The following is a 13,123-nucleotide window of genomic DNA, read 5'->3' on the forward strand; positions in this document are numbered from 1 at the left end:
CAGTAAACTTGTTTTACATTTCAGACATTAAGCATAGACAATAATGACCATTAACTTGTTATAGCAACTGCATGTGTACATCCCCAAAAAAACCCCCAAAATCTGCAAACTGATTTATGTTTGACTTTCTACGCCATAAAGATTCCAGAATATACTGTGGGGCAACTGTATTTTTGTTAACTGGATCCAGGACAAACTGAAGTTTTTTCAAGCATCAAATCAGAAAAACATGGCACAGAATGTGATTTCAAGCACCCAATCTTTAATCTTACCATTTATCTCAGAAAAATCCCACAGAGGGTGCTCTGCTGCTTAATTCCCAACTCTTTCAGAGCTGGCCAATTTAACAAAAAAAAAAAGCCAAAAACAAAACATGAAAGTAATTTATTAGACCTCTGTTTGAGCCACCTCCTCCTCCCATCCTCAGTGGCTTTGATCATTCATGGTGGCCATTAACAGGAAAACAAGTTTGTTAGAGCTTTTTAAGATGAAAAATGAGGATGAAAACAGTAAAAACAACGTTTCATAAACATTTCTCTTTACCTTGGCACTACAGACTGCTACATTAGCAGGGAGCTGGGAAAACTGCTTCAACTCAAATACGTCTCGCACTGCCCACCGGCTCAAGCGATTCTCAGCCTTGCTAGATCCAACCACATTCTGATTTGAATGAATATATGCCACTTCTTGAACACCATCTGATATATTAGGGGAAAGATGTAGTCAAAGATTTATTCCAAAACCCTGAACACAGATAGTTGCAACTTAAGGATACTGTAATTTTTAAAAATTTTTACATGAAAGTTGTAAAATTTGTTATGATTTCACTCAGCACCATTTCTCAGCTCTACGAAATTAACAACAGTCATTCGACTTATTCAGATTTACCCAGACAGTTTAATCCTGCTTCCATTTCAGTGTGGGTTTTTTTTTAGATGCACAAAGGGGAAGTTTCAAAGCATCTATGATTTAACAGCTGCAAAATTAACATTTAAAGTTGAGTCTCTAACAGAATCAAATCTTCTACGTGGTATTTCAAACTCCTAAATCACATAAATAAAAACATATGTACATGAAAAAAAAAACCCAACCCAAAACCTTAACACCCCTGTCAAGACTTAAGGTTTTACAGTTCTAATATTTAGGTTAGTGAATTCTTAATAAAATTTTGGTCTTAGTATCTTTCAACAGACAGTAAGTTTTTAATGAAATAATACAAAGCAACCTCACCTCAGAAGACAGGAAGGTAAGGCTAATAGGTAAAAAGAGAGATGCAGAAAGACACTACTAAATAATTTAGCAAAGCATTTATTACTACCTTTTAACAAAAACAGGCATAGCAGGAAGCACCTAAAACATGCCAACAATGACAAATAAAACATATGTTACTGCTTTAGCTGAAATAAACTCAAAGAAATTGACTAGTTACCTAAATATCTGTCCATTGATTCCACTATTTCCTCTTGATGCTCAAACTGAATTTTACTTGTAGGAGTTCTACGCACAGCATAATTGCTTGACTTCATTTGTGCAGCAGAGGCGTCTTGAACAGGATGAAGCATTTTGGACCCAAACTGAACTCTGCCTCTCTGTCTTTTATAGGTTTGCTTTCTGGCATGAGTTTTCTCAACTGGTAAGTTATCTTCAGAGGATGAAAATTCATCTATATTCTGAGAATTACTTCCCTTTTCTTTTCTGTTGGGTTTCTTTGATTGTAGCAGAGATTTGGAGATGCTATCTAATCCATTGTTAGGGGCGTGCCTTTCTTTCCTCTCTGGAAAGGTGGCAGTTGTTAGCTTTCTTGATTCAGAATTATGGGATGTTTCAATATCATCAGACTCATCACTTATGTCACTTGCCCCTTTCAAATCTTTTGTGCTGTTCTTGATGTCTTCAAAAGACATGACTTTGCTGAAATGTGACTCAGTGCTGTGGAATCCAAGTTGCCTACTCTCTCCCTTAAGTACCAACCCATCTTTTTGTTTAGCTAACTCTTCACAATTTTCAGATGCCGACCTGTAAACTTCAACGTTTTTATTAATTGGCTGCTGGTATGCTGGAACTTGGGTAGGAAAGATGACATCATCATTCTCTTCAGAACTACATTCAGTTTCAATGACTACATCACTTCGCTTTGAAATGCATTGATCCTCACTTTCTCTGTCCCCTTCCTCCTCAGAGCCTGATAAAACAAGCCAGTCTGTACTATGAGTACCTTGCTTATCAGTTCTGTCTGGTGACTGAGCAGCTTTCCCATGTTCCAAAACATGCACGTGGCTTTGACATTTCTGAAAATCACTATGCTTGCTATTTACATTTGTTCTTGTAGTCTGATCATCAGAATTTGCATTATGAGAGTTATAATTATTATACTCTTCTTTGGCAGTTTCAATTTCTCTCTGCAACAACTTAGAGAATCCACACTGCATTAAGGAAAGCTGTCCCTTTGTTACCATTAAATTACTTGCGTTGCAAGGCTTCCTTCTGTCACATTTTTTCACAGAAGTTTCCAGAATATCATCATCACTAAAGTCGTCACAAAAACCCGTTTCTTCTCTCTTAAATTGTGCTTGAGTGCCTCTGGAACCTCTATCTTCTTTACGGTCTAGTTGTTCATACTAAAAATAAAAGTAATTTACAATAAAGGTATTTAAAAACATAAACGTGGAGCACACCTAATTCCAAAGTGCTGTAAAAAGGTGATTTTCACTACGTTACTCAACAAAAAAATATACAAAGTAGTACTACAACACACAAATAGAAAACAAATACAAAATAAATCATAAAGAAATTATATGAAAGGCTTTGCCAGAACAGATTTTTTAGTAGAACAATGAAAATAACAAAAAAAAATACGAGACTATGTGCAGCACACTGCTAAAACAACCTATGTCTTCACAATCCACCCTCAGTTTATACTGATCTTGGTGCAACTTTTAATCTTTCAAAAGTAGTTTGAAAAGCAACTTCATGATTCAAACCTTAATAGCGTGTAATGATTGATATTCATAAAAAATATGATCTCCCAGCAGTGGCCAACATCCTTGTACATGGGGGGTAACAAGCTACGGTACATAACCTTCTGCTCTTAACATTAGTTGAGGCCTACTATAATCAAATAAAAATTACCTTCAGGCAACCCTAAAAACATTTTGGAGGTACAGAAGTCCAGAATACAACTGCAAAACCAGGTACTACTGAGATAAGAATTATGATAGTATGTAAGGTTAGAAGCATAAATACTAAACTTTCGTACGTGAATTTTTAAAATTGATATCTTAATCCTGATATCACACTGCTTATCAAAAAGCATTTAACACAAGCTACAAAAGTTACTATTTGTCAGAAAATCCACTGTGAGATCATGACCATACAGTGATGTACTAGCAATGTGAGGGTATGACCAGCCTGATGGCATTCTGATTTAAATGAATAGTGACCTTTACCCACAGAAATCTCCAAAAAGCATAAGGGAGTAGATGATTTTCAGTACCATTCACTGTGATCTAATATAATGATATTTTCATGCTAAGGGGCCGTATCATAAGAATTAGTTGTCTGTTTCTCAAATCATCTGAACACAGCGTTCAGTCAAAAGCATTAACAAAAATGCTGCCATTAAACACAGCCTTTACGGGGCGGGGAGGTGGGGGGTGGGGAGGGGGAAGAGGGGGGGATATGATCTTGTTTCAGGAGAAAATTATTAGATAAGTTATTAAGAGGAAAAAAAAAAAGCAACAAAACAAAAATCCCCAAAACCAAACAACAAGAAGCTAGCATTGAACAGACCACTGATTTGGTGGGTCTGTCTGATTATGTGATTACATCAACTAAATAGCCCACGTCTTTCACAGACGTCCACAAAGCCCAAAGCAAGCTTTCAAACCTCAAAACCAATTGTACAACTTTCCACAATTCCCTAACCAAAATCTTCTAAACAACAGTAGGTGTTAGGTTCTCAACTGGCTTCTTGATCAGAAGGCTGTCATATTGTAAGGCTGTCACTCTTAAGACACTACAAAGGAGTGCTTCATTAAATGTCGTTCTGTAATAACACCATGTTAGCAATACCTTCATTCAGACTGACTATACCAGGTGTTGTAAAAGTCATAGAATACCCTATTACCAGATGTTCAGCATATTCCACTTTAAATACAGACTGCGTGACATTATCTAATGCTTTATAATATGTAAAACTAAGAGCAAGCAGACAATAACAGGTGGCAAGTGCAATCTAGGGTAAAAGCATTACCAGCTTAAAAACACGCTGTTCACACGCCACTGTTGTATCAGGAATTAGAGGGAATGTCATGCTCTGGTCTGTAGTCCACAAAGACACCTCACCTTTTCTGAGCCGCATGGAGGAGACTCTTCCTTGAGCCATGTAGTTGCTGTCATGACTCCTGCTTCTACTCGCCCTTCCCTCTAAAACAATCAAGAACATATAGATAAAAACTGTATCTGTCCAAATTAACACAGGCAAAAAAAATTAGGTTTTCTTTATTTCTACAGAGCTACAAGCAAAGTCCAGACTAAGACTTAAATTTTGGCAATTTGTGCTCTTTGATCTAACCCATAACGTGCAGGAAAAGTAGCATGCTGCATGAATTGGGAAGATCTTACACATACACTGTTTTAATAATTTTGAACTTTTTTCCAAAGCAGAAAACCTGCTACAATGTTCGTATTACACACCATGTTTTAATTTAGATTTAATTTAGACAACTTTTGAGCTTCATATTCCCAAAGCATGTGTTCTTACACCACATTATTCTTTTGGCTATGCTAACTTTATACTGCTGTATCACATACCCCAGCTTCGCCCTGGTATAGGCAAAACAACAAAACGCTGGGAAGGACGGAAAGAAACATAGAATAAAGCTGCAATAAATTCAAAGACATAAGTTAGCTGCAGCAAACATGCTAGATAGAAAAAGGTATAATACTGCATACACTTAAAACCAGTGTGCCCTATATGCTATGGAATTGTGCCAACAGTCTTTTTAGAGTAACTGAGAAATAAATCTTAAAATATGAAGCCTCAGTTATTTAATTCCACCTTGTAACGATTTTAAATCCAGCATAAAATTTATTGAACATTTTCTGACATCTCAAAATGTGCTATACAAAAGTTACTATGATCATAAAAATATTTTTATGATCAGAATTCTGGCTTAGAAGGTCACTGTCAAGCTATTGATGACTAAAAGGTATCTGTAAGCAAAGTTGACAATATGTGAAAGTATCACAAAAATAAGTTACGGGGTTTTCATTAGGAAAAGAAATATATTAGAAAACTTTTGGAAATTATAATCCTAACTTTTTGCAATTTTTGTCTGATCTAAGGAGATTTATCTGGTCTACATCAGAGCAAGAAATTAGCATGCCTATTTCATTTAAGGCACAGCATAGAGAGGTACTGTTTAAGTTTGTCTGTTTTATAAAGTATTTTGTCATAATTGTAAATGGAATCATCTCATGAGGAAAGGAAAAATGTAAAACTAATATCAGAAGTAAAAGGGTAGGACTTCACACCTCCAGGATGTCTTTGGTAAGACAGGACCCATGAGTCCTAAGTCTGAAAAGGTTATGGATCCCAAAAAGCTCTCCTTGATGTTCCTTTGATCCTTGTACTGCCTCAAAATACCGCTTGGCATTTTCACTTCCAACCACCGCACAGTGAAGTTGCTGTAACAGAACAACACAAGAGATTTCAGAAGTGTTTGCTCCAACAACATGTCAGAATTTCCTGGCATCCACATTATATACACAGCTTTAGTTGGAGCAAGCAGAAATTCCTAAGGGAGGATATTTTGTTTTAATTTCCCTGGCAGATGTTGGTATAATAGATTGTGGTATAATATGAACGTGCTTGGTTTTACTGAATTAAGAAAAAAAAATATTTCAAGTCTTTTTCTTCACTGTTGTCTAATATCAGATACCCCTTATACACACAACAGACAGTCGTCTATATCTTGACTGCTCATCTAGTACTAATTTCTTAATATTTTTCCATAATCCTTTGCATTGCATGCTTACTTTGTAAGGACTAAATAAAAGCCACAAGATTGCTCCTACTGCTCTCCGAATATTTTAATTATTATGCACTCTTGCTAAGTAGACTGAACAAAAGTGACTTGAAAAATCTTCCAGGTGAAAAGGAAAGACAAGTAAATAGTTTGTCAGGCAGAATTAGAACACTTTTGAAGACAGGCAGGTTTAGCTGCATTCCAGTGACCGCAAATTTTCAATACTTACATAATTGTTATATTTGACTAAGTGGAAGAATGTCAAAACCATGGTTTTATGGATACCAGACCTGTAATATTTTTTGCAACTGTCTCTAAGCAATTGGTAGTTACTTCTTCAGTTCTACTCACTTCTAGTCCTAGCACTGAACAGACATTTTCCTAGATAGCTCATCTTTTGAATTATGTAGGCCAGTAACTATACAGTCAAATTCTATTTTAACTTTAGCTAAGCATAGTTTACTCTTTCTTGAATTATGCATGGCATTTACAAAAGTATACTTCAGAATACATGTCTAAGTTATTCAGGTGTATATTATGTTAGATTTCAATTTTATTTATATCAGATTCTTCAATCACATAGGGCTAGTTCAGACAACCAAACAACACCCATTAAAAAAATTCAGCAATTTTAAAATCAAATAGATCTCTCAGTAAGAATACACTACAAACATGATAAAGCATTTTCACATAACTTAATTTCATGAAAAGGATGGATGACGTTTAGCTCTCAGAGCACATTTGTATAGTTCACAGAAAGCCACACGTCTACGTGTACTCATCTCTTCTGAATTTTCAATAATAGATACAGGCATTTTATTCACAACTTACTGACAATTTCCTAACTGCTCCATCAATATCAGGGCATGTAATCCAAGTGTAGACTAAAAAACCAAACAAACAAAAATTCCAGATTTACAATTACTCTGTTTATTGCTCCTTAGTCAACTTGAAAAACACAAGTCAACTTAAAGTAATGCCCGTAGAGCAATACAGTTCCTGCTCCTGATGTGTTAGAAAACTAAATTTTTAGCTTGTATCTTTTTAGACCACCATCCCTCAAAAGTAGTTTTTGAACTTACTGTGTTTTATATTTAACTTGCCTCATTAGTGTATGATTTCAACTATTAGTACAATGTCTCTCATTCTGAGCTTCTGATACAGTCTATGGAAGTTGCCCAGTTACCTGTGAGCACATCACCTATTACTTTTAATTTCTTCTTAACAAGTTTCTTTTTTTATTTAGACAATTTTGTCAAAATTGAATGGACCTCCAATTATTTTTTGGCTTCTACAAAACATTGAATTTAAGCAAGATAAAGTTGTTACACTTTTGAAAGTAACATTTTAAAGCAAGCCATACACATTACTGAGAGTAGCTCAAGATTTGATCACCCAGCTGTGGAGTTTCAGACTATCTGCGCTGTGAAATCAGTGTCCAAATACTTGATCTTAGAACTTTATTCTTATTTGCCACTTACTTAAATCTGTATGAGGACAATGACAATCTGTCTGTTACTGCATTTCCCACTCACTCCGCCTCCAACCTCCTCCTTGTAAATAGCCGGGCTACAAGAGTGTGCTTGTTATTGAAGTCTCAACCAAATTTTCCCTATTTATGGCAAAGAATTGAAATTCTTAGGTTAATCCATGAAGTTTCATAAAGCTTTCTTTAATACATGGCATCATTTGCTCACTGAGGTGACCTACTTTGCCTTTTCTATGCAATGCATTCTTCAGGACAAGTGTATCTCACTGATTTTCTTCCTTTCTCCAAGTTTATATGCCTACACTGTCAGTACCTTAAAGCCAATCATCTTATTTCTTAACTTGCAACTTTTGCTAAGAAAAACATGTTCATATTTCATCTAGTTTCCCATTATTCTGCAGCCTGAATTTTGTTGTTAATGTTTGAGTTTGATTACTTTGTTTTAATTCTGATTTCACCAGGAAACAGTTGCTAGATTATGTGCTCCCCAAACTACGCACTTTGTTTTTCCCACTCTTAGGTTTTTAAAATTACAAATGCAAGCAGCAAAATTTAGAGAGAGCAATTGTTTCAGGCTGAGTATTCTGGTAGACAACATCAATTCTTAACTTGATAACAGCTGCAACTACAAGCTGTTTCCCCCACCTTTTATATGCAAGTTTCAAGGGCAGGAGAGTAGCAATGTCTTTTTGCTTTTTGTCTATAGCACCAGCAAGGTTTTTGCTCTTTCTCCAACCTTTCAAAAGAAAAAGCTGCCTGAATCAGACTGCTGCAGATACTAACTACAACTGTGACAGGTATATTCTACAAGTTTTTGAATAAAATAGTTATCTGTATAATCTGTTTAATGTTATTGCATAATTAAACTGTCAAAAGTTGCAGAAAAACTTGAATACAAATACCATTCTGTTTTGTTCTTTGACAACTGCTAAATTAGATAGCTGCTTAATAAATTAAGGTAACAGCATATACTATAAAACAAAGGTAAACTATAATTTTGCTATAGGCTAGCTTAGCTTTCAGTCATTGAAACTGCTAAAAAGAGCTCCCAACTAAAATAGTTTGTGAACTTTACCTGTTTATAAACTTGTCGCAAGTACATCATCTCCTCCACAGTTCCCAAGGATATCAATCTAAACACTTTAACATCTTTATATTGGCCAATCCTATAAGCTCTGCAAGGACAGTAGCATATTAAAGAACATATTTTTTTAATCAGTAAAATAATAAAAGAGAGGTCTTTAGAGTAGTAAAACAAAATTTTAAAAAACATTCCAATAAAACAGGAGTACTCTAAATCATTTATGAGCTGGCCAGTTTTATTGGGTTTTGGGTGTTTTCTTTTTTTGTTTGGATCTTTTTTTTGGGGGGGGCGGGTTGCCCACTTCTCCAAATTTTCCTCAGTATGTCATTCCCTTTTCCTTTATCCTTAGATTTCCAAGTTTGTTCACCAGGCCTATCCAGTAGAAAAGGCTTTCTTCTCAATTTATATCACAAGGCCTGTCTCCCATCTGTCCTGAAAACACATCTTCCGCTATGTTTTGTCAGTGGTTTCCCCCCCACCCCACCCCGTCTCCATCTGCTCTTGCACAAGATATTCTCCTACTTGCATTATATAAGAGTTAGATCATGGATTATTTGGGGCAGCCTGTTCTTTCTTAACTTTATAAAGCACTTTGCAAGTTACAACGTAATAAAAACAACTAACGAACAGGCAGTGTTCTATCTAAATGGCAAATTCTGAGACTTCCAATAGGTTGTATTCTGCAAGAGAGGCTGCATGTTGTCTTACAAGAATTCTTTATAAATACAGCCCCTTTCAACAATACACATTTCTGATACATGTTTAGAACTGGTGCACATAAACACCTCTTAGAAGTTAAAAAGACCCTTAAAATGGAATTACATAATTGGATGGAAAAACAGGAACCAGTTAATTTCTGCTTATGAAAATACATAACGCTACTGAATTTTGAAGGCTTCCAATATTCTTTACTTCAGCTATTCAAAAGTCTTAGTTCCCTTAATTCCTAGGGGAACATCCTATGGTCCAAAAGCCTTGAAAGAAAAATCCAGATTCCCAGAAATCCTCCAATGGCATAATATCAGAGATGGAAATGAGTGCTGAAAAGACACTATTCTTCCCAAGGGAAGCAGAAAAGAACATATATGTTTTTCTTTAAGGATTCTGGAATCTAAAATATCACTTGAACAATGGTCAATTACCACATACTCTGTCCTGACAAACACAGGAGAAATGCCATCCAGCTATACACACATGCACTTGTTCTAGAGATCACAAAAAGTTACAGTAACTATGTTTGGGTGAGGTTTTTTTTTTTTGGTCCTGTTTGTTTATTTTAATAAAATGAGCCCACCATCACATGCCACAAAAATAAAAGGGAAAATAAGTAGTAAAATTCAGGGTTAAAAACAAGAACAAAGCTAAAAAATAATTTATCTAGACATTACTTACTGTCTTGTGGCTAAGACTATGTAAAAAATTTCTTCCCTTTGGAAAGTTTAGTTGGACTACTAGATTACAGGATCAAAGCAAAAGGAGAGTACAACATGGATCAAGTTCTGTATTTTGAGAGCATACCTGTCAATAGCTTGAAGATCATTTGCTGGGTTCCATGTAGGATCAAATAGTATAACAATATTGGCACCAACAAAATTAAGACCCAGTCCACCAGCCCTAAAAACATAAAAATGAAAAAACCAGAACTATTTGACAGTAATAAAAACAGAACAGATTTTTCTTTAGTGTATTAGGTCCATATCACAGAATCACAGAATGGTAGGGGTTAGAAGGGATCTCTGGAGATCATCTTGTCCAATCCTCCTGCTTGAGCAGGGACACCTACAGCAGGGGGCACAGGACTGCGACCAGGAGGGTTTTGAATATTTCCAGAGAAGGAGACTCCACAACCTCTCTGGGCAGCCTGTTCCACTGCTCCGGCACCCTCACAGGAAAGAGGTGATCCTTCATATTCATACAGAACTTCCTGTGTTCCAGTTTGTGCCCATTGCCCCTTGGCCTGTTGCTGGACATCACTGAAAAGAAGCCGGTCCCATCCTCGTAACACCTACCCTTTAGATACTTATAAGCATCGATAAGATTCCCCAGCTCTCTCAGCTTTTCCTCATAAGGGAGATGCTCCAGTCCCCTCATCATATTGCTAGCTCTCCGCTGGACTCTCTTCAGTAGTACCATCTTTCTTGAACTGGGGAGCCCAGAACTGGATGCAGTACTCCAGATGTGGCCTCACTAGGGCAGAATATAGGGGGAGGATAACCTCCCTCGACCTGCTGGCCACACTCCTTTTAATGCACCCCAGGACACTGTTGGTCTTGGCCACAAGGGCACAGTGCTGGCTCAGGGTCACCTTGCTGCCCACCAGCACTCCCAGGTCCTTCTCAGCAGATCTGCTTTGCAGCAGGTCATTCCCCAACCTGTACTGGTGCGTGGGGTTGTTCCTCCGCAGGTGCAGGACCTTACACTTGCTCTTGCTCTAGCGTACTCTACCGCAACTTAAAAAAGAGAACAACAGAGATTCTGAAAATAGTGAGGTACAGCTTTTTCTTACTGTTGTGTCAATAAGTACCAAGTAATTCAATAACCACTGCTGTGAAACACAGTCGTCTCACCTAAGTAGCAGTAAGATTACAAACTGTATGACTGGTTGGGTCACAACCAACTGCTATTACCTTACTATAGTAAAAGTCCTGATTGCTACTTCATACTCACTAAGCCTACACAGGCCAGCTCCCCCAATTTCAGTATGCTGAAATTCATAACCACTTTTATGCCAGTTAACATTATAGAGGCAAGAAAACTATAGTTTAAATAAGAAGTCTGCATTGAATTTTACTTCCTCTAATCCTAGAATATAGTTTTGACAATAATGCTATGCAGCTTCCACTAAAATGGTCAGCCTAGGGTAAGTCATATCTATACCAATTAACAACTGTCACAAGTACATTTGTATAGTATGTAAGTCAGCTGTTAAAAATATAGTTGCCCACACAGCTGCAGATCAGTACATTCATACCTGTCATTACATGGAAAAATCACTGTAAGAAAATTGTCTGCTGTCAGGGTAAGGAGTCATAGGGGTACCAGTTACATTGTCTTAAACATTGAACAGCTGTACTATGCTTTTGGGTAAACCCTGCAAGCCAGAAAAGAAGGATTTGAGCATATGCTTAACCTGAGATAGCTAACTAATGCCCTTGCTGAAGCTAACAAAACTGCTCAGTTACTTGGAGTTTGGCATGTGCACAAGCTGGGTGATTTGAAATGAACAAAAGTGAGGAAAATGCCACTTCTCACCCAGCTGCAAAACAAGCAAATACTGAAAATTATTTTCAAGTGGCTCAGCCAACATTCCTACAAAGAGAGAAAAGTTCCTATACAAGCACATGCCAAATACTATTATTAATTTAACTTTTAAAACAGTTCTTTACATTGACATAGAAAGCACTAATTTCAGGTGTGTTTTTGTCTGAATGAGGTACCACAAAATTGAAAAAGTCAACCCCATTTAATTTACCAAGCACCGGGGTTTTAATAGATTGCTTTATATTCAGGTGGTTTAAAGCAGTGGGAAAGGTAAAGTTTCCAGAGATGTGAATAAATGGAGACAGAAACCAAAAGCTTGTGGAGCCCCACCACTGTTTGGTCTTCATGGAATCCTTATTAACGTAAATACAGTTGTGGCCTCTTCCTTCCAGGTGTGGTGTGGTGTTGCGTTAGTTAAATCTGGAAAGGGAGAGGATGTGGGAACCTGCCAATATTAACGGAGCTTTCCGGAGGATGAGCGCTCTCAAAGTTTGAAATGCTGAATAAAAGTCTTTGTATTTTTCAGAATACCTTACTGTATTTGGAATTTCGGTGTATTTCTTTTTAGTGAGGACAGAATTCATCCCCTCATCTTACCAAACCAACCCTGCAGTCAGGCTGAAACATAAGTCAACATGTTTTTCCAACTGCTTTCTCATAAAAAAAACCTGCAGTATTTGGAACTGAAATATGAATTAAACCTTAGTGCAAAGCCTTAGTGTCAGTAAAACATTCTGACTATGAAAATGAACTAAACAGGACACTTAGCTATATAAGGATTTTACCCTTCAATATTTTTAGGTATGCCACAAAAATTCAGATACTCCAAAACAGAAAAAGAAGGGCTCCTATATCCTTCATGAACACAATGAACGCAGTAGTTAGTTTGTGCATTGTGAACGGTATTTTCCATTTTATATGCCATTTTAACCAGTGGTTAAAGTCATTATTGTAAGATGGTCCATGCAAATTACTATAACACAGCTCAAATGAAGAGCCCTGTATGAAATGTCTCATAACAGTTCTGTTACAAGAAGGTTTTCAAAAAGATCACCTTATTTAAAACTGTACACTGTGTTAAGTAAATGGCTTGGTTTTATATCCTGTCACTGACAACTTAATAACACAATGTTCAGAAATTACAAAACAGTATGGCATCAGGAAATCTAACATGAAAGCTGTAACTACATTATTTTATTTACTGAGGTAAGATTTTTATTGTGTGTTAGTTCACTGTTTCAGTGAGATCTTGTGGCTGAG

At 36.6% G+C, this 13,123-nt stretch overlaps 1 protein-coding gene across 8 annotated transcripts in view; it reads right to left on the bottom strand.

Moving 5' to 3' along the window:
* The window catches only part of ERCC6L2 (ERCC excision repair 6 like 2), a 58,385-nt gene that overhangs the window by 17,215 nt on the left and 28,047 nt on the right, over positions 1-13,123 (bottom strand). For 4 of the 8 annotated variants that reach the window (XM_075079871.1, XM_075079872.1, XM_075079874.1 and 1 more), the window contains 6 exons: positions 10,121-10,216; positions 8,594-8,693; positions 5,536-5,688; positions 4,345-4,425; positions 1,430-2,618; positions 544-698 (listed from right to left, as the gene is read on the bottom strand). In XM_075079871.1, coding sequence (XP_074935972.1) covers positions 544-698; positions 1,430-2,618; positions 4,345-4,425; positions 5,536-5,688; positions 8,594-8,693; positions 10,121-10,216 — 1,774 coding nt within the window. Of the gene's footprint in view, positions 1-543; positions 699-1,429; positions 2,619-4,344; positions 4,426-5,529; positions 5,689-7,510; positions 7,642-8,593; positions 8,694-10,120; positions 10,217-13,123 lie in introns of those variants that run through there. The other 4 variants (XR_012658123.1, XR_012658122.1, XM_075079875.1 and 1 more) reach the window with 4 other exon arrangements.

This window comes from Phalacrocorax aristotelis, chromosome Z (assembly GCF_949628215.1).
Source record: "Phalacrocorax aristotelis chromosome Z, bGulAri2.1, whole genome shotgun sequence".
Lineage (NCBI taxonomy): Eukaryota > Metazoa > Chordata > Aves > Suliformes > Phalacrocoracidae > Phalacrocorax > Phalacrocorax aristotelis.